The 23,121-nt window shown below is 37.7% G+C and overlaps 1 protein-coding gene across 3 annotated transcripts in view; it reads left to right on the top strand.

Annotated features, from left to right (window-relative positions):
- The window catches only part of LOC134651953 (rab11 family-interacting protein 4), a 120,062-nt gene that overhangs the window by 72,608 nt on the left and 24,333 nt on the right, over positions 1–23,121 (top strand). For all 3 annotated transcript variants that reach the window (XM_063507088.1, XM_063507086.1, XM_063507085.1), the window contains 2 exons: positions 12,035–12,073; positions 12,372–12,489. In XM_063507088.1, coding sequence (XP_063363158.1) covers positions 12,035–12,073; positions 12,372–12,489 — 157 coding nt within the window. The remainder of the gene's footprint in view (positions 1–12,034; positions 12,074–12,371; positions 12,490–23,121) is intronic.

Raw genomic sequence — 23,121 nt, 5'->3', positions numbered from 1 at the left:
TAAAAATAAAGTGCGACCACGGTTAAAACGCTAATATTTCGCACAAACGATATTCGCTCAAACGGCACATCGTATAGTCGTGCATCGCCTAATAATGTTTCGCACGAACAGTAGTTCCCACAAATGACATGTCGTACAATCGTACATCGCCTAATCATACGTCGCACTAACAATACTTCGCACAAGCGTGTGTCGCACTCCCGTAGTAAACCCACCTGATTTTACCCTTCCTCCCAATGGTAATAAAAAAATAAAACGTGTACGTTTGTTATATTAGGTTAGCTTATTACCCCCGTAAAATACCAGTTTTACCCCCACGGGGGTAATTACCCCCAGGTTAGGAACCACTGATATAGCTGAAGCAAATTAATTTAATTCAATATATACGTACTACTAATTACCTACGTATAACTAATGACAATATGTGTGGACACGAAACGTACTCGTACGACTAATACGAGTTAGGCGTGATTGTTGATGGCACGATTATTCGACCTAGATGCCATAATCGATGGCAGATAGAGGATGCCACGATAACGGGACTCTGTGGCGGATGTGAAAACCTCCTTAAATCGTATTTAAGTATAAGAAACTTTATTGCGTCTAGACATCGCTTAAATCGCTTAATGTATTTAAATAACGCAAAATATTATATTGATAATTGATTTCTAGTATAGGTACCTAAAGGGGCCCGCTGATTACCAATCCGCCGGACGATATCAGGCTGTCAGTTGTTTGGAATTTCGGAACTGTCACCTTTTGCGTTTAACTGACAGGCTGATATCGTCCGGCGGACTGGTAATCAGTGGGCCCCTTAAGTAATTCTAGTTGAAAACATATTTAAGGTTTCTCGTCTTTGTTTAAAGAGGAAGGGATGGTGTCTGTCATTAATGAGTTCTACGCGGACAATTTACAAGCAAAAACTAAATTCAACCACAAAATTTCAAGACCGTTTGTATAAAAAGCGCGTAATGACGCCACATTTGTAGTATTCGTGCCTGGCCTTATGGGCATGGCAATTAACAATAGACCACAAAGTGTTTCGTAAACCCCATACAAAGTGCCCCCATTGTCACGGCGCTATCCGCGCTGGCGGCCTAGCCAAGGTGACGATCGCTATCGCTTCGCCATCGAATCGCTTTGTGTCTCTCTATCACTCTTCCATATTAGCGTGACAGGGACAGTTGCGTTTCGATCGCTGCGGAGCGTTAGCGATTCGCATGTTGGCTACGGGGCCTGATGCGCTAATTTGACAAAACCCACTACATTTTGACTTACATAATTTAATAAAGTCGGGTTTCGCACTTGCCCATTGTGAATAATTGGTGCTTCGCGGCCGCTGCCCACTGGTTGTGTTTACATTTATTACCGTGCGCATGCCAGTCGGAGGTTTAAATTAACCAGCGTAACTTTAGTGTCGAGTTCCGTAACAAAGGTGCGTTAATGGAGATCACGTTTATATTGGTTCTACTGTCCATTCGCTTCGTCTACGTTCGTAAGTTGTAACAACTCCACTGGCCGGTGGTCTGCCGTTTGTTGATGCGTCAGTCCCACGCAAACAACAGTCGCGAAGTGCCGTCCATGCGGTAAACAAATTCTAAATTCGAACTTCAAATTTGAAAACATCGGTATTCGAAATAGTGATGTGCATCTGTTTTGTTTTTATTTTACGTTGTAGATTTTGTGTGATGTCACAAAACCGATTGTGATCCTGTTCCACGTGACCGGTGACGGATCACGGTGAAAAATTCATTGACTGCAACATTCATTAGTAAAGCTGGAGCGAAACGGTGTTTACATGCATTACAGAAAGCGGCCTTACAGGTTAGAGAAATGTGCTCATTAAGCAATAATTGTACGACTCGTAATTAGAGCTAAGCTGATTGTAAGCAAGATACCTAATGCAATAAAATTGAAAGTTGCGCTATCTTTATTGTACACATCTACAGTCTGTAAATTCTTTTGTTTTTGTTGCCAAGTAGAAGTAAACAAACCGAATAAACTTGATAACGTCACATGACATTGTGCAAACTGTCCGAAAGGCGCCAATCTAATTAACAAACTATTCATAAACATCCTTGTAAACTGACCTTTCTTACTTTGTGAACGTTTTTAACAATTTTCCAAGTACACAGAGCCGTAGTAATTTTAGTTATTAGAGTGTTACCTAAGAAATAAATTACCGTGATTATGTCCGATTGTTTAGCCACGGTGTTATTTTATTGTCGCAGCACTGTGTAACAAATGACATACGCAACGTTTGTGGCCGGGGCGAAGGTATTTTTACTATGGCCAGTATAGTTTGTTTGTACATCACTATGGTCGGTATGTGTGTGTTGTTCCGTTTGTTGGGTAATACAGGTCACTCGTAGTAGTTAAAGGTGTGTGTGTGTGTGTGTGTGTGTGTGTGTGTGTGTGTGTGTGTGTGTGTGTTACCTAGTACCTACTCACACCATAATTTTTTGTCAAATACCTACCTACAAATTATTATGGGGCAGTATAGGTACCTATTCCGTACACAAATGGATACGACAAATTGATGCACATAAAATTACATAGGTATAGGTACATAGATCAACACTTGTTAGTCTTGTACACCTAAATAGACGGATGTTTCAAAGATACCCGTAAATAAACATTTTTGCTTTAATATTGTCAGCTGACAATACAAAAGGATGAAACATACCTAGCCTCTAATGGGGTGATTTATTTACTTAGAAGTTTTTAATTAGTATAATATATATATTACTCAGTTTTGGTGATGCCCATGTTTCAAAATGAAAAGCACGTAGGTATGACGCACGCCTTTATGTTGGTGCTAAGTTTCTTACTGAATTTAATTGGGCTTACATTGTGTTATGTATTGAAGAAAGGCTGAACTAACGACTACATCGAATTCACGTCGCATGAAGCAATGCAACGAAATCGATTCGCAACCTGATCTAATGAGTGAAATAATCGTAACCAGAAACTGTCATTAACCCAGAATTTTACCAAAAACTACGCCTCGCTAAACCAGTATCATGTGATTCCCGAAGACATATAATTGTCACGGATACAGAAACCAAGTTATATTAGGGATGAGCTCGCTTTTCGTAAAAGTAAGTAGTTGGTTCTTTTATGTTCTTCGTTCATGGCGAATCAGCGACTTTTCGTCGGAAGTTGTGCAACGGTTACCTACAACTGTTTCGTAGTAACTAACCGTGCTTGCTACTAATGAGCCATACATTCGTAACTCTTTTTTGCGGCGTGCTGCTCTTGCCCCTGACGAGAAAAAATCTATCTATCGTAAAATAAAATAAAAAATCCTCCGATATCCTTTATTAAGTGAGCCGTTCGGCATTTCTGTTGCCTATTGGATAATTCTCTTTAGTTACAGTTGGTAACTTGTTCTTTTGTTACTCTGATTTTTTTCTTTAACTTTGAGTTCTGTACTTACCTACTCTGCGAATTAACAGAAAAATTAAAAGAGTATTCGATTACCTACTCGCATAAAATTTGAAACTCAAAAGCTGAAGTCTATAACAATCGTTAATACTGTAAATAAAAACGTTTATAAGCTAAAAGCTATTTGCAAAATAAGGATCGATAACTTTCCCTACAATGTTTCACAACTTCTACAATTCCAACAATATGTATAATAAGTATAATAACCCTTCTAGACATCAAGGTCTAAGACCTGAAAATTGCTCACAATGACCTGCACTGGCAGACTTAGACTTATTATACCTAGTTAATGTGATGGATTAACATCACACACGCCATTTTAATTGCTTTTAGGCGGGATCTCATGATATGTATCAATTCGTACGTAAATTATAGCCATTTATAGCTTACTATATTTATTTTTCCAACCTTAATAATTAATGTATTAGTTTCTCAAATAGTTATTGTTGGAATTTTTATATTTCCGATTAAAAAAATAATACCTAATGATAGGAATGAAATTGAACCTTTCGTATAAGTATTTCGTTCAGATTTTTTTAAACGACATACTCGTAGTTTAAATACATTAGCACACATTTTGCTTAGTATTTTAGTAGGTAAGCAAAAAGTGTGACTAAACAAATGCAGTTTAAGGTTAAAAACTTTTTAGACTATCATTAGTCGATTTACCAAAAATACTAAATTTCAATTTAATTAGATCTGCACATCCAAATGTATTAAATATAGTTTGTAAAAGGACTGTCTCATTTCAAACATAGACAGAGAGAATCATAGGTAAACTATCTTTGTCTTACTAACTAGCACCCAAAGGAAAAGGATGAGTATATATACTTGGTCAACCAGATCTTGACAGTAGAAAAAGGCGGCAAATTTGAAAAATGTAGGTGCGAAGGGATATCGTCCCATAGAAAATTTGAATTTCGCGCCTTTTTTTACTGACAAGATTTGGTTAACCAGCTATATTTTTTTTCTTATTTACTGACAAATTGATTTGATTTTACCAACTATACTATATTTACCGTTACAGATACTAAAGTTCGCTTTCTTCCTATACCCATAACAAGGGGTCTTGCGCTTCAACAGTAACAGTAACGCCCACCCGTCAGCGCAAGCGCAAACCATCGACGACAGTAATGACTAGATTTCAATTAGAAACCGTTGCGTCGATCGTTGATACACCTAGTGTTTTGTAACGGTTGTGAGCAGTGCGTTGTGAGCCTGTCATTTGTGACAGGACGTCCGTGGGGGCCAAGTCATCATTTCAGCCTTTTCCCGATCATAATATTTATGTTATAAGATTGACACATACGCAATTTATATTGTAACTAGCTGCTGCCCGCGACTTTGGCTGCGTGGAATAATGATGATGATGATTTAAACTGCCCTATCCTTAAGGTTCTTCCTCGGACTTTAAACTATCTCCATACCAAATTTCATCTAAATCGTTTGCGAAATATAGATTTTAGTGATGACTTTATTATATGTGCGGACCATTATTGTCACGATCCTGGCCACCACCGCGTTATTGACCGATTATATGCTGACATTGTGGGCGCATTAAGTGAGTCTGCTGTGCTTGGACGTAATACGTCTGGGGGGCGTAAAAGAGGTCCGAGTATCATGGGATGGAACAAACACGTGAGTGACGCTCATCGCGTGGCTAGGTCCAAGTTTGCTGAATGGGTATTCTGCGGAAAGCCTAACTCTGGTTACATATACAATGAAATGGTTGAAAGTAGGAGAATATTCAAATCCCGACTAAAATGGTGCCAGGATCATCAGGACCAAATAAAAATGGATGCTCTTGCTAAACAACATGACAGAGGTAATTTTAAGGGTTTCTGGCAGGGTACAAATAAGGTAAACGTTCGGCCTGGCCTCCCGGTGAGCGTCAATGGTATAAGTAAGCCAAAGGACATCGCGGACGTTTTTAGAAGGCACTTTCATGTCCAAGCACTAGCACGTACCGAGGTGAGTTCGTTTGGCACTGAGGCCAAATTGGAGGGGACACTGGTGAGATTTACAGCGAAAGAAGTAGCCAAAGTGATTCATTCAATAACGAGAGGCAAGTCCCCTGGCCATGATGGCCTCAGTGTTGAACACCTCCAACATGCCGGGCCGCACATTTCTAGAGTTCTGGCAATGTTATTTTCGTTATGTGTGAGTCACTCGTATCTTCCCCCCGACCTTATGAGGACTGTAGTTGTACCTGTAGTGAAAAACAAAACTGGAGACATGTCAGATGCAAACAACTACAGGCCTATCTCTCTTGCGACCATCATTGCCAAGGTGTTTGATGGCATGCTTAATATACAGTTAGATAAACACCTTTCTCTCCATGATAACCAATTTGGTTTCAGGCCTCGGTTGTCTACTGAAAGTGCAATACTGTCGCTTAAGCATGTCATCAGATACTACACGGACCGTAAAACCCCTGTCTACGCTTGTTTTTTGGATTTATCCAAAGCTTTTGACATGGTGTCCTACGAGCGATTATGGAGAAAGCTTGAGAGCATTAATTTGCCTCAGGAACTAGTTAACATTTTCAGGCACTGGTACGGACACCAGGTCAACAGCGTCAGATGGGCAGGAGAGATGTCGGAGGAGTACAGGCTGGAGTGTGGTGTGAGACAGGGAGGTCTAACGTCTCCCTCACTCTTCAACCTGTACATGAATGCACTTATTGTCGAGCTCAGCGGTCGGCATGTCGGCTGTCATGTGGATGGTATTTGCGTAAATAACTTGAGTTATGCAGACGATATGGTCCTGCTGAGTGCGTCAATATGTGGCCTTCGCACCTTACTTAAAACCTGTGAGGAGTACGTTAGTGACCACGGTTTAATGTACAATGCCGTTAAAAGCCAGTATATGGTCTTTGAGGTTGGGTCTAAACGAGTACTGGACGTGCCCCCTATATATCTGAATGGCGTACCTCTGGAAAGAGTACAACAATTTAAATATCTTGGCCATATCGTTACGACCGACCTCAAGGACAGTGCTGACATCGAGCGTGAGCGGAGGGCCTTATGTGTTAGAGCTAACATGATCGCCCGGAGGTTTGCAAGGTGTTCCTGGGACGTGAAAGTAACGCTTTTTAGAGCGTACTGCACGTCTCTGTACACGTGCAGCCTGTGGGCGAACTACACTCGGAAAGCCTACAACACCCTCCGTGTGCAGTTTAACAATGCGTTCAGGGCGGTGATGGGGCTGCCTCGCTACTGCAGCGCGTCGGGCATGTTCGCGGAGGCGCGCGCGGCGTGTTTCTCCGCGAGCATGCGCCTTGGTCCGTAGAGTGCGAGCTAGCCCCAACGCCGTCCTGGCCATGATTGCCGACAGAGTCGACTGCCCCTACATGCGGCATTGTTGCGACCGGCATGTTTTAAAATAATTTTTGTTGTGTTGTGCTTAGTATTTAGAATAGTGTATGTTTAATGTTATTTATTTTGTTTAATGTAATTTTAATTTAATTGTATATTATTGTGATTATGAGTCCTCGTTACTCGAAATAAATGAATTTTATTTTATTTATTTTATTTATTAAATCGGTTTAAGCGTGAAGAGGTAACAAACTGTCAGAGTTACTTTCACGTTTAGAATATTAGCAGGGTTCTGTATTATTCCATAAATATATGTAAATCTATCGCCCACTGCTAAACACCTTGGAGGATATAACCAAATGTCTGTAATTTCTGTACAAAACAGTCTGCCGATTTTTGCGGGGAGGGGCCCGTGAAATGTACGTAACGTAAAATAGCCATGTCAATAAACGTCTGTCCATACAAGTCATAGAGTTTCGACAGAGGGGAACACTTGTTAGTGGCTACTCCGTTCTAAGCACAGTCTTCGAGTAGGTGAGCCACTTGTCCCGGTCCTGAGCCACATAACTGGACTTTTGCACCGTATACGTTACAGTATAAGTTTTTTTTTCTAGAAATAACAATATAACCGCAATAGCCTTGTGATCTGAGAAAGCGCCCACGACTGCGGTTTTATGTTACCAGCCAATTTATGAAACTAATAACCAAGACGATAGATTTCTACTAATGACTTTAGCACCTTGGGCGATAAAACCCTCCGTCACTTTCAGTTTAGTAGATAATTCAATTCAGTTCAATATATTTACTTCAGACTGCATAGGTCCATAAAATTGTTAATATTACAAGTACTTACATTTAGGAGTTAGTGCCTATATGCTAAACATACATTAAAATAACTAATAAATATATTATAATATCCACGGCACAAAGATAATAAATGGTTTATCTATCTATCTATCTATCTAAAACTAATTAACATGTAATAAAATATGTCAAAATTAAAATTAAATCAATTAAATTCCTATTTATTTAACATTAAAAATGAGAGGTCTGTCGCCTGTATGCAGATAGTTCCAAAGGCTCATAACAGAACACTCACACTTTTCAATAACAGCACTCAGGAGGCTAAATGCATAAATGGTATATTTTTATTGAACAAAAACATGACAAACATGACAAAAAAAAAGAAAAACAATAAATAAAAACAACTTAAAATTACAATTAAACTAAATACAAACTAAAAACTATTCTAAAATAAAACTAAACTAAAACTAACCTAAATCTAAAAAAAAGGCCCCTGCGGCAAGGTCTTCAGTTTAGTTGATAGTGTTTCACACACTTAGGAGGAAAAATATTTTTATTTTGTCTTCTAAACAAAAGTACAGTCCCAGTCCCTCTGCAGCTGACTGTAAATATACTAGACCAGCGTGAAAACTTTATCTCATTCCCTTTTCCGAAAAATCCGTGGAATGTAGGCCTCTAACATTTTCCGTGAAATTCAGATGGCTATAATATGTAGGTACTGAGGCAGGGTTGGGCAGTATTTCAATTACATGTATTTGAATTACGTATTTGAAATACAAATTAGTATTTTGTATTTGTATTTCAAATACTACCTCAAAAGTATTTTGTATTTGGTATTTCAAATACTGCACTCACATGTATTTAGTATTTTGTATTTCAAATACTTCAAGCTTCAAAATACATTTCTATAAATACATTTTATTAAATTCTATAATGACTATAATCCTAAAATGTCTAATCTCTCGCACAAGCTGTGAGCCGACCGCGAACCTCCGATCCAGCCGAGATACAATTTTCATTGGCTGGATACTGGATCTATATTAGGTCAACTTCTGCGTGGAACTTTTCGTTTAACCTTTTGGCCGCCGGACCTAGTCTGCAAAGACGCTCACTCACACGCCAGAGCAAATTTTAAGTAAACAACTAATAAAAAGTTTAGGGATTGCAAATAGTGATATCGATATTTACAATTTATGGTAAAAATCTTCTCAATTTGGCTTTGTTCTTATCCAACTTTAATTTATTTCGAAAATGCCAAAAATTAACATATTTTTTACACACGACAATGTTAAAAATAAAGGTCTTTATCATTAAAAACAACCACTAAACAATATCGATTCATGACGTAATATCACCGCACTAGGCTGTACAAGAAGTCGTTTATACAAGACAACGGCGCGCATGGACTGTCCGCAGTGCAGACCGACAAGGACTGTTTCCGCGCGGATTAAGTAATAATAGTCTCTAGGTCAACGGCGTAAGCGCTTGTCGGTACGTAAACTTTATAAGCGTAACGTTAGAGCCGCGCATCGTGTGTCGATAATATAAATGTAAGTACCGGAACTGCATTGGGGAAAATTGCACGTGGGTTAATTGAATTGTCAATGAGTGAAGAACAATAATATTGGAAAAGGGTGGGGATCGGAAATGTTCGGGAATGCATGTTTCACATTCGACATGTTCCTTAGATGAGCTTCTCAGTTCCCGTATTACATCCTCCCTACCATGACAACTTTTCGTCAATTTCAAATATATAACATTCTCATAGTTAGGCGACACTGACTATATAGTCCTAGCGTCCGCCTGTACCATTCTTGTGCGAAGCGGTCACTGCAGGGTATCACTCCCCACTACACTATCATCTTAAAATGAATCTTTTATTCTGCAAATAAACCACAAGGACAGATTTACTTGTCTGACTCTACTATCAACAGCTGAAGAAGCTCCCTGAACTTCAGCTATAGTTAATGCTTGTCTCTCTCGTCTCGTTTTACGTATTCTAGTTACTAGTTACCACCAATTGGCATTTAACAAGTGTTCAAATGCTTAAATAAAACCAGATTTGCGATTTGATATTTATTTTGAATATTTTCATATCGAGTTAACATTCCCATCCCTAGCTGTCTTGTATACAAGACAACGGCGACGAGGAACAAGAAAAACGTTGAAATCTGGAGCAATTTTTTTGAGAGCCTTATTATAAAAGAATAATTTCTATAGCTGCAATAAATGCAATGTTTTTTTTAAACAAGGACCTGAAACATGAACATGAGTGTAAAAAAAATTATAATTGATATTTTTTCCACATTTACCGAGTGGTTGAATTTTTGTCTTGTATACAAGACAGCGGCGCCAGTGTATCGTTCTATCGTTGTCTTGTATACATGCCAACGGCGGTCAAAGGGTTAAATCTAGGGGATAGGGTCATTGCAGTAGTTTCCGTCCATGCACTAGTTTTCGACGACTTGACGGATTATCAAATATATATTTCATTTTTAATTTACTACTTTTTGCGATATCTTCATCTTCCTCGCGTTGTCCCGGCATTTTGCCACGGCTCATGGGAGCCTGGGGTCCGCTTGGAAACTAATCCCAGTAATTGGCGTTGGCACTAGCTTTTACGATAGCGACTGCCATCTGACCTTCCAACCCAGAGGGTAAACTAGGGCCGTAATTGGAATTAGTCCGGTTTCCTCACGATGTTTTCCTTCACCGAAAAGCGACTGGTAAATATCAAATGATATTTCGTACATAGTTCCGAAAAACTCATTGGTTCGAGCCGGGGTTCGAACTCGCGACCTCCGGATTGCAAGTCGCACGCTCTTACCGCTAGGCCACCACCGCTTCCTTTTTTCGAAATATCATTGTTATATGTAGACAGATATATTGCTTAGACGCCTTAGACATAAGGATTGAAATCAGTCCAAATTTGTGCAGGAATGTAGGTATATATTCAAATTTCGTCAAGTGGACGTAAACTAGAGCTGGACGAAAACTAGCGCAATGACCCTATAAGTTTATATGAAAGGATATTCGTTAACGTTAAAACTAAATGCTAAACAAAAAAATAAATAAAGGTATATTTTGTAATTGAAATACATTATTTTAAACACTGTAATTTGTATTTTGTATTTCAAATACCCGTCACCAAAGTAGTTTGTATTTTGTATTTCAAATACTTTTAAAAATGTATTTTGTAATTTGTATTTCAAATACGTGGAAGCCAGTATTTTGCCCAACCCTGTACTGAGGTAGGTGTGTGCCCTACATTGGCTACATTATTACTCGCAAACAACGAAATAATATAATTATGTATTTCCGTCTTTCTCCATAAAAATGCTTAATTAAAAAAAAAACTGAATATATGCGAAGCAATAAAAAGAATAAATCATGTTTTCGGAAGTACCTAATCAAGTAGGTAATCATGAAGTACTTACTAAAAATGTTTGCTACTTTGGAAATAGTTAATGCATTTTCACGGCGTCCATCGCATTCAAATAAATTAGACTTTATCTTTAAAATACATAATAAGATCTAGGATTATTTTCGTAGCGCTACGCTCGTAGCCGATCCCAGCGTTTTCCCATTTTGTAGAGGAAAGCGACTACGAAAGTACGAACATAGAACCCGACCCGCAGAGGGGGTCTCGGCACTCAATGAGATCCCAAACTACTCAAAGTCGAATTGTCATAACCGTATTCGAATTTAGTGATGTCGACGTACGCTATTTTAATTTTAGAACGGTAAGTACTGCTCGGTCACGCATTAGTAATGTACATAATTGCAGAGTTATACGACTATTCGAGTGTTCCATTTATTAGGCTATGTACTTTCCTCACACTAATCCAGATCATTAATACAAATAGTACCTTATTTCGATCTGATAAGAGCTATATTCGCCTAATTTTTAGAATTAACAAGGTATCGTTCTGATTACCATGCGGTGATCATATTGTTTATGAACATGCTAAAACGGTAAAATGTAGGTACTTGCTTAATAAAAATTCAGTACAGTCAAAGACAAATAAACTATAAGGCCTGTTTGTTTTATACAGAGAGAGAGAATGAAAATGTTTCGATAAGTTCCTATAGGAACGTCGCTAAGGTGAAGTTGTGTTGTGTAGGTAAGTATATGAAACTTTATTATTAAGAGAGGTTTTGTATTAAGAGAGATTTTATAACTACGTATCTAAAATATTCTTTCCTTTAGTAAGGAAAGAGGATTGTGTCAGAATTATGTACCTATAAAAAAACACTATCGTAAATTAACATGAAATAAACTATCGTGCTCTAGACTGAAACGTTTTAGGCCAACCCACTTTAAAAGCTTGATCAACATGACAACATGCCATATGAAACTGACATCACTGATATCGTAATTTGCAGATTTGCACATTAATTCGTATTGCATGATACAAAGAACTGTATTAGTTTATGGAAAGTTATTCCGTTTTTGTTTGTTTCAGCTCTGGGAAGCGGCAACTCGGATCCAATGTCTTAGCTAGGTAAATATTCACGCAATTAGCATACCTAATACGTTTTTTATCTAATCTTTACTCTCTACGGTGAAGCTTGTGGAGGATAAACTATTTCAAAGAACTATGCTGACAGCGCCATCTATCGCTTGATGCCTACTCTACTATGAGCGCCCGTAACACGCTGAACCTTGTAACTTTAATGTCTATTGCATCGCTTAGTAGTTGCATATATTGTCACTAGATGGCGCAGGCAAACTGATTTTTGTACACGGAGCACATCACTTCGGTCTTGTTATTATCATAATTATAATTTGTATTGTTCTAGCCAATTATATCGTTCGTCATCGTTCAACTCTTCGGGCTGCGGCTCAGGAGGAGAGCCGGCGGATGATATGTACTCGGATGTATCGCTGGAAGAAGACGTTCAAGGACTTAATTATAAGGTCAGTCACTAATTGTAAGGTCACTAATTATTCGGTTAACAGCCAGTGCTTAAGTTCTGTAGACACCCAACGGATTTGTATAATCTCTTTCATAAGTATCCTGGTAAGTACCTTTATTTAAAAGACTGCTGAATTTATCACAATATTAAGGCCACACCACCTCAATCGACGGACTTATTAACGTCACTCACTGTGAAACTTCCCATACAATAAAAATTAAGCGAACGTTCTAACGGTGAGAAACTGAAAGACAGTTTCGTGCAACTCACCCTAAACCAAGTTCTAGGCCATCTACAAAACTTTACGAAAAATATGCAGCCAGCTGTAAAAAAGTTTTCGGAAACTTGAAGAGTTGCACAATTTAATTTTCGAGTTCTTTTCAATTAGATTTGAGCTCTAACCAATAACAGTGATAGAGTGGCCCATCTATCCGTCTACAACTACAACGTAGCGTCGGAAGGTTTTGTGAATGACCTCTTTCATCTAATTGATGATCATAATGATTTTCTGCAATAATATGTACCTACATCCATAATGATTCATTTAAGAGACGAATGATATGACATTCCTTAGTCATTACTTAACGTAAAAGCGATAAACATAATTCCAAGAAAATGAAACAAACTTTTAAGAATAACTTCTTACGTTCGTTTTTCACACCCAGTACTCATTGTTTGTCTTTATTATTATTAGTCAGTCATCATCAACCACTTCCTATAGAAGTATTTCATGACTTATTAACTTATTTTCTACCTTCAGCAGTAAGTAATAAAGGCTGCACGGCCTAGATCTGAACAGTGAACAATATTTCATCAGTTGGTACCTAGTAGTTATGTTAGTAGAGATTAATTAATGGCCAATAGGTACTTACCTTCTTTTAGCCATGCCCACTATGGCGAGATCTAGTGAAGATGAAAAAGGTAGCCAAAATGTAGGTAACATTTGTTTTACCATAGAGAAAAAATACATAGATTGCTCACTCCATACATCAATTTTAGTACCAAAAAGACTATTAGCATCTAGCATCGAGTAGCGGAACTATCAGTACTCCTACTTGACAATAGATGTAGCACCGACCGGAAAGTTTTATGCTGTTGAGATAAGACTTTCCGGTCGGTGCTACATTCTATTGTCAAGTAGCAGTACTGATAGTTCCGCTACTCGATGCTAGATGTAGACACTGAAATTAATAGTCTAACTGATGTATGGAGTGAGCACTCTTGTCTTACTATATTTCTCTATGGTTTTACACAGAAACCTCCAGTTTTCGTAACACAAGATACGCAACATTTGCTTATGTCGCTCAATCACGGGCTTGGCTTAATTACTAAATACTTAACTAGGTAATAATCAATCGTTTATCGAATGACTTACTTACTTACTTACCTATCTTCGTTTCCCACGCAATCTACGAAGCAACCCATGATAGAGAGGACCTTAAGAGATACCAATTTGACCCATGTATATTCAGCGAGTATTATAAGTTTTTGAGAAATACTCATGTGGGCCCTGCGCGTGTCCAATCGCTAGCTTCTTCTTCTTCATCATTATTCTTAGATATATTCGTTTTCCGCGAAGCATTATTCTATAAATACTTTAAAGTCACCATGACTTCACCCGGCAAGTGGCCAATATTACTTTTATCTTATTCATACAAGATCAGTTCAGTACTACGCGAAATATTGCTCATGCGTTCCGAAATAAGTATGAGTGTACGAGTATACGCTGAAGCAAAACAATCGGGCTGAAATTGATCATACTTGCTTAGTGTATCGAAATAGATCTTAAGCCAATATCTGATGTCGAAATGTTGTATGTGCGGTTTGGATTATTTATGCTGTAAGTCTAAGCGCTCTTCTAGAAGCCAAGAAGTAAGTACTTAGCATTCAAACAAGTGTATATCTAAATGTATAATTACCTATATTTTCAAATTATTACGATGGTGATATTTTATAGTGGCAAAACGGCACATACCTATCGGAACGAAATTGGTGATATTTTGTTTACAAGCTACTATTAGAATAGATTGATGTCATCTCGGACATTTAGAAAACATTTGTTATATTGTTATATTTACTCCACAGTACTTTGAGTATTTTAAATGCTTCTCGTAGGTATCTGTTTAAGTACCTCAAATTCAAGCTGAAACGAAACCTTGCGAGAAGCTAATAAAAATGTAACCTGATAATGTTCATGTGTTTCTTATCATCAGTAGCAAGGTCGCGTTGGCATCCAACCAAGTGCACATAAAAACAGTTATTTATAAACATCGGAACATAAAGTTTATCACAATTTAGTCAATGCATAGCTGCATCGTCACCTTCGTAATCGTCGAGCTTTGCGAACAATTGAATTCGCAGTCAAATAGGAAGACTATGTTTTATTGAAATTGATACCCTGGACTATTACCGCGAAAATCGAAGTTCGCAAATTGCGGGCATTTTTCTCTGTCACTCTAATTACGCCTTCATTTGAGTAAAAGAGAAAGATCCCCGCAACTTTCGAATTTCGTTATGCGCGGGTAGCCCCTCTGGTTCGTATGAATTCGTTCGTTCGCACAAATTTCCCACAATCAAAACTTTGTTTTAGTTAAGACTTTTGGATTATGCACTAGGGTAGGTACTAATAACAACAAAATTTTCCCCGTAATAAGAAGGTACAGTCACTGTCACTATAATATATGTTTGCCAAAGTGGCCAAATATATCAGGACACGTCCTTATTTTTATGGTAATAAAAGTGTATTACGATATGTTTGGCCACTTGGGCTGTTTCTATCTAGATGCTGACTGCACAAGTGTGCAGTCTACGATATCGTAGGTACATTGTATCTAACCTATAGCCTGTATAACCGTCCTCCTCCTCTCTTTAGCGGTATCCCGTTGCATCCTCAAAAAGCTACCTGGAGCAATCCGTTTTTCTGACAGAATATTCTGTGAACAGACCAATTTTGCCTTAATGGGATTAGCCTATTCTCTGGAATAACTGTAACATATAACATCGTTACTCCTGTCCAATGACCCTGGGAAGGGTACGAACAATAGAATCGTGCCGCGTCATTTAATGCTCGTCCTCAGCGGAAACGCCTTGCAGCGCGTCCGGTACTGGCCCTAGACCTATTCTAATCCCTTACCAGACACTAGCTTGGAGTAAACCAGTATTATGTATGATCTCTGGATACATACAGATGGTAGTCGTCTCGAGACAGGAGTTCAACTGGTTGACTTGAAGCTATTTGCTCTGTACCTAAGTATAAATGACTATGCAGTATGCAGGCCATATCATAACTGGATAAGTCAGTTTGAAAATGACATAAGTTCAATAACTCCTACAAGAGAGTTGTACATTTTTAATCAGATTCATGTTTCTTGTTTGACTATGAGATATGCGGCGTTTTTGAATTGACCGTTTAAAGTGCATCTGTATTCAATTAGGCAATTTAGGCAATTATAGTGGGACGTGACTGTGTTATGAATATGATTGAGTGAATCTGTATATCGGCCATTATGTCTTTTCTAGTTATTAACACGTAGTATAGTGGTAGTTTACGAGAACAAACAACTAAGTACTTCGTTGACTAATATTAGTATGAGAACGTCAATCCAACGGGTAATTTTGTTCGCCTATCTATTCTATTGTGATTGTGATGTACTTATAGAATATCTTAGAATAGAACCACTAAGTTCCACTATGAGTATTTAATAAGTACATGTATAAGTATCTTGCACGCAAAACATACCTAGAGGTACTTCAATACTTTGATAGCTGTACCATCTTGAATCGACGAAGTACTAGTAAAAACGGTTTTATTGATCGGTAAACAAACGTCCATATTAACTGTACTTTAGATACAGGTACTTACTTTAAATAGGCAATCGTTGGAACTACAAATATAGATATCAAAGTTATCAATAATTTTGTGTACAATACATTATCCAACACGGTCACTCCCGATTAGCCCCGACTTCCGTCTCAATTTACATTCATTCACGCCAACCAGCTAGTTGAACACTAAACGAAGTGGACAGGGACACCAGCGTAGGCGGACACACCCAGCTATTGTTATCACACAAATTTGCACGTGCAGCTAATGCAACAACCATCTAATACGGCAAATGGAAGAATGCACCTCTTGCAAATGCACAGTTTAATTTGTAACACGGCTGTTATTCCGATTGGGTTATGCCATAATTTTGTTATCTAGGTAGGATTATTCAAAATCTAGTGCCTTTAGTATCTTTCATACGTATACTGACTGTGGCATTGTAATAATGAATTTGAGGTCTGGAGTAAGACGTGACTTCCAAACCATGGTGGGTTCGAAATGTCATTTGAAATTTAAAACTACACACTCGTATGATCATCAATGAAGGAAAATATCACGTTAAAATTTAAATGTTCCAAAACCTAGTTGTCTCTATAGATTGGGGGAGTCAGAGGCAACCACATTCGTAAATCACCAATTTTTAGGTTTAAGTTACCAAAGGAGTACATAGGTACCCAGCACCCCTGAGGGATTCAACCGTAAAAACGCTATGACAAGGAGTGAAATCTGAAGTTGGGCAGAACATGTTGCCAGGCAGAGCGATGGCAGGTGGACCAATATGTTAACGGAATGGTGGCCGCTTTCGGGTGAAAGAGCGTCCATTAGCTCGGTGGGTGGACGACATTCAGAAGGTTGAGAGTCACTTCTGGATGAGATTATCAGGACCGGGGCTAGTGGCGTACTCGAAGAGAGGCATTATATGCTCAGCAGTGAGCGATAAAAGTCTGCTATTAACTATGGCTACAACTAAACCGGTTGTTCTGATTTGACTACTCTGTGAGCCAAGATAACAGTCCTGCATAGATAATGCACAATACACCGGAGAAACCGAGTGCCAATCGCATTGACAGCAGGAAGGGAATGCACTTCTATACCTACCTACTTTAAGTTACATTAAGTTACATATTAACCAGAGACTGATGACCCCACAGTCAAACTCATTGTTGAGTTTTGCGGGGCTATGATTATAGTTAAGAATATCACTGTACTTTATTAATTAAATAAATAAATAAAATAAATACAGAATCGGTGATTCTAGGGACAATAGAGAAAGTTAATTAGAAACCACTGTTAAGTGCTACGGTTATATAACCATCTCTTGTAGTAAGTATAGGACGTATATGTTCCGTGTACCGTACAAATGGACATGGATAGGTAGTCTTAACAGAGAACGTACTAAAAGCACTCAAGCAATAGTAGATATAAACTATCCTATGTCCTTCCCCGGACCTCAAATTATCTTTATATCTCCATACCAAATTTGATCTAAACTGGTTCAGCAGTTTAAGCATGAAGAGGTAACAGAAAGATCTATAAATTGCGAGATCCTAATAAAAATTCCCGTATTCCTTTCCTTAGGATGTCGTAACTAACTTTTACCTCGATAAAAGTGAGACTGTATTAACGCCAGCTAACTAGGTAATTTTTTTTACGTGATTACAGTTTGGTCGACACAGTGACCATAGCGACTGCTTTTTTATGAGAAAATTGGTGTCGCGGCCGTAAAGGCCACGTCACCACCGAAGACGAAAAGGAAAGTTACAGAAATAAAGATAGAAAAAGCAAGAATAGAAGAGAAGTTTCCAGCTTACTACTGCTTATTCAGGGTTACTAATAACTTGATTAACAAACACCCTTCCCTCATTCCGTCAATGAATAAATAATGCATGTTACTAATTTGATAGTCCGCCCGTCGAACAATGGTATCTCGCGTGTTGGTGGCATCGCGTGGGCCAAGTGTGCCAAGGATCGCCGGGAGCTGGCATCTCCTCTATTAATGAATAACTTTATTATCACTTGTTGCATGACTGCTTCCTTTGCGTCGATGCGGCAATGATGATGTTTTGTTTAATGACTCTATGCCGCGTAAGTACTTCATGAATACTTCAATTAAATATTAAATGACTAGGTACCTAATATTTGTCCCGTGTGACGTTCTCCGAACGACATGATTTTAGAGAAATGATGATACACTGCTTTTGAAAAGCCGTTTTGAAGTGCCGAAAAAATTATACCATTAGGGTTACATTTTTTTTTAAGGGGAAGAATTAATTTTTATCAATTAAGATTGTAAGTTTCGTAAAAATGTTTAGGTAAATAAATACTTTATTAACTGTAAAATACCTGTAAAATAGAGCAATTTAAGCTTGAAAACGTCAAAATTGTCCTTGATTTTTCTATGTGACATATTACGTATAGCTATCCAGAAGCAGGTTGCCCAAATCGATCAGTGTTAAGCCACTATCAAATCAAACATCACATTACACATCATACAATGATGGATGACCTAAATAAACAGTTCTATCGTTGCGTAAACCGAAGCGAGTTAGACGTCTGTCTTAATCACGGTTATCTTTTATCATCTCTATAGGTGTAAGAACGTCAACATAGTTATCTAACGTGCGAAAATGATCCCGTATAGGGCTACCCATTTGTAAAGCCATTCTTAAACATGATATTTACTCAAATTACATTTGTGATGTTCAAAAAAATGTGTGCGAGTGTCTAATTAACTGCATGTTTCATTCGCATAAGTATACTCATAATTCTCATAAAGCTGTAAGTAGATTACCAAAAGCAATACTGAGCTACCTACTGACATTTCAGTACATTCGTGTAGGTATAAGCACTATATACTATAATTTAGAATGACAAAAATTCTTTACATGACATGAAAAATCCTGACTTCTGGTGACCCTAGTGGCATGAAACGGAAAGTTCGAAACGCGTGCGAATTTAACATTGTGTGCAGTTGAATGCAACATACACGGTAAACTACAATCTGTGAGTTGATTGCATATTAGGTGTTTAACTATTACAGTCCTTACAACATTGGAAAAGGGGTCATAATGACTTACATAAACATGGTATCGACATTTTACCTTACGCACTTTTAGTTTCCGCGTAACATCATTCAATGTTTTTCGCAAGGCAGTTTATGCCACCATTTTCGCATTGTGTGCAAGAATAGCTAATCTAGATATCTGTTCTTCTTTCCCATGAGTTAAAATACCTGCTTAATTAGGTATTTTGATGTATCGTGAAACTACTTATTCAAGATTGTTCTATGTTTTTATTTTCTTCTCTTGTTTGTAGGTATGTCTAACTGAGACATTAACGCCAAAATTTTACGATGTTTGGCGTTCTAATTTTCTAATATCGTACGAAAAATAATATTGGCACAATGGTGAAAAATGACGGAAGTTAGGGCAATGGCATCAATCGCGAACAAACATTAGGAATACGGTATAAGGCATTGTCCTAAGACGGGGAGAGAGACAGGTTATAATAAATTACAGTCATTGACACTTGTTTCATATTTGCAATTGTCATAACTAAATGTGTCGTGGTTGCTAGTCGTGTGGTCGCGTCACGTTGTCGCATGCCAGTTAGTCGGTTTAATAGGATACGAGAAGAGAGTTATTCTAGAAGCAATAACTTATCGTTATTATTTGATTTCTTACTACTATTTTTCTAAACTCTTCAATGTCAGCAATTTAGGTGCGGCCTGCGGGAAATTCCGTACACGAGCGTATATTTCTTTTTATTTCCAACCGTAGGAAATAGAGGCCATCGGCTTCTGCAAAATCTCCGTTTTCGTCGTGTGCGATGGCTCTAAAATGCTCGTTAAAAATAATATTTCTTACCGTTTTTAGGGCGCGAAGATCCACGCGTTGGGAACGCTATATCTGGAGATCTAGACCAGATAGATTTAATTATAACCTTAACGAATACTGTAATTATGAGATGACACCGCGGGAAACCGAAGCGCCGTAAAAAGACTTAGATGGCCTAGATAAAGAGTAAAACGCAACGCTCTATAGTTCAGGCAGTTCTCCTCGTAATGGGCCTCGTTTTTCTTAGATTTAGACATCTGCCTCGTTTTGGGCGGGTTAAATACAAAATAACAATTTGTCCCAATAAAAAATGTATGTAATTTTCTGTTGTGTTACGAAAATAAAATACGTTTTACATACGGTGAAATTTAACTTATATTATACAGAACAGAGAACTCTATTTGTCCACCACATTATATCAATGTCGATTAAAATAATCCACGAAATCTATCGCCTAATACTAAACTTTTATTGTTTTGATGTCTTCACGACGAGAATCATTTTGTTTTTACAGAAAACGCTGATAATAATAGTGATTGATACATAAAATAAAGATAAGCATTTGGTTTTTTACCAGATTCATATCAGTCTATATCAGATAAATAAAAAAGAGGAATCTTAGAGAAATTTTGTAGAGCTATACTAAGAAAGGATTTCTTAGTATAGTCTTCTTAGTATAGAAATTCAGACTCTAAGGGGATGAAAACGAGGTTTTTGACGGCTTTTACACAAATAAATTCGCAGGCGGAGACCAGTGTAGGCAAGCACATATGATTGCCTTGACCTTGGCTGATGTCTTTACTTCGGTTGAATGCGGACTCTTATGTGGGCCGCTTATCATCATCAAGTCATCACCGTGCCCACCGCGCATGAACCCGAACAGATTTACTACATACCGACAAAAACACAGCTAATTTAAATTACAGACCTTATAGCTATGAAATAAAGTTGACATATGATTGCGTCAAAGGACATCTTTGCATGTCTTTCTCAACGTGAATTGATTGTGATTTAAACATGATCAATTTGAAACTGCCACCGTTGCATAAGATGCAGAGATGTGAAAAATACTTTATAAAAAGTATTTAAATACAAAATACAAATACTTCCTTGATATACTATTTCAAATGCAAAATACAAAATAGTTTTTGAATTTGTATTTCAAATACAAAATACAAAATAGGTATTTTCAAAATACTTTTTAAAAATACAAATACTTTGCGATAAAAGGTACTCTGAATAGTGAATACCTAGTCTGAATTAAAAAGTATTACTCAGAATATCCGAATTGAAAAGACTCTCTTCATTCTTTGAAAACAGTCCTCTATCTAAAGTGCAAATTTCTAGTTGTTTGCTCATATTAACCGGAAGGATGGATGGATGATGGTTTATAACGGACAATTTTTAAAAGCATTAATTTAGATTTGTAATGTTTTACAGCTAGTATAATGCCTGGTGTAGTATAGTGTGATGAAAACGTCTCGTTTGTGCAGAAAAGTTTCATCAGGGCAGAAAAGTTTGTTCTCCTCTCGTACCTTGAAACCCTCGCAACACTCAAGATTCCACTTTTTTAACCACTCGCTACGCTTGTGGTCATGTGCGACGTTACTAAACAGATTCAACAGTATGAGAGAGTTGCCAGGATTGTAACATCAGAAGAGATTGTAACTCCTACCTACATTACCTACTATAAAGTATTTTGAAAATAGAAAATAGGTCCCAAAAACTATTTCAAATAAAATACAAAATAGTTTTCTTCAAAAGGTATTTAAATACAAAATACAAAATAGGTATTTTGCATTTAGTATTTGCATTTTAAATACAAGTATTTCAAATAAGTCACATCTCTGATAAGATGATCATTAGTTGTAATAAAATGTGTCATAAAGTCATAACGTGTCTTTCAATTCAACCATTCTTAAAATAACAAAGCTCGGTTAGAGATATGCACACACTTAATGAAAATAATCCGCCGCAATCTGCAGGCTGTATTATAAGACAGAAATTACCACTTTATAACATTATCTTTTTGTAGTTTTTCTTGTGTAGAATTTTTAGGAATATGAAATAGCAATGAGTTTTCAATTGTAGATTTTTTTCAATCTAGCCCGTTAAAGGGTTAAAAATTAAAGTTTCAGGCTTCAGATTCAGCAGTTGAACAATTGAGAAAAACTTAAAGAGTTCCTTGACGTTTTTTATTCAATTCAATTCAATTCAATATATTTTATTTCGGACCATGTCCATAGTGTTAGTGTACATTCCCTTAATCTTATGTTAGTGAGACTTATACTAAATTACCTATAATAAATTATAAACTACGCCTCTGGACCCCATATGTATCGCATCGTCCCAGTGTTTCCAGAAGGCGCAAGCAGGCGATTCTAGCACTAGGCGCACGAGGCTGTTGGAACTGTCACGCACGCGACGCATCAGGGAGGCCGTTCTATTGCGTATGATCGCACCGAAACAGTCAGTGCGCGCCTCCGCGAACATACCTGACGCGCTGCAAAAACGAGGCAGTCCCAACAGCATCCTGAACCCATTGTTGTACTAGACGCGCAGGGCATTGAAGGCTCTTTTAGTATAATTTGTTTGTCTTTTTATGCTTGCGATCTAGTTGCAGTTTCTGTATCAATAACAGAGTAAAGAATTTCCTAAAGAAGTAGGTACTTAATGTCTTACAAGTTTCTCCAGCGAATCGTATGAGTCATTCATGTCAACATGTATCCCATATGGCATATGGCTGTCACCAGGTGCTATAATTACTAATGTGGGAAGGCTAATCGAAGCTAGCTAAGGCGATTCAAGGCAAAACTCTAGATATCTGATACACCTTGTATACCTGTAGCTCTAAAAATAATCTGTCATCCGTCGGTCATGATAAGACTGTAAAGAAATGGGTGAATCAACTTTTTCTTGTCACTCGTTGCCATATATGGTAACGTTCTCCTGGGTCACTCTTTAAAACCTG

The sequence above is a fragment of the Cydia amplana genome, chromosome 11 (genome assembly GCF_948474715.1).
Source record: "Cydia amplana chromosome 11, ilCydAmpl1.1, whole genome shotgun sequence".
In the NCBI taxonomy this organism is placed as follows: Eukaryota; Metazoa; Arthropoda; class Insecta; order Lepidoptera; family Tortricidae; genus Cydia; species Cydia amplana.
This window is presented reverse-complemented; position numbering and strand designations above follow the sequence as displayed.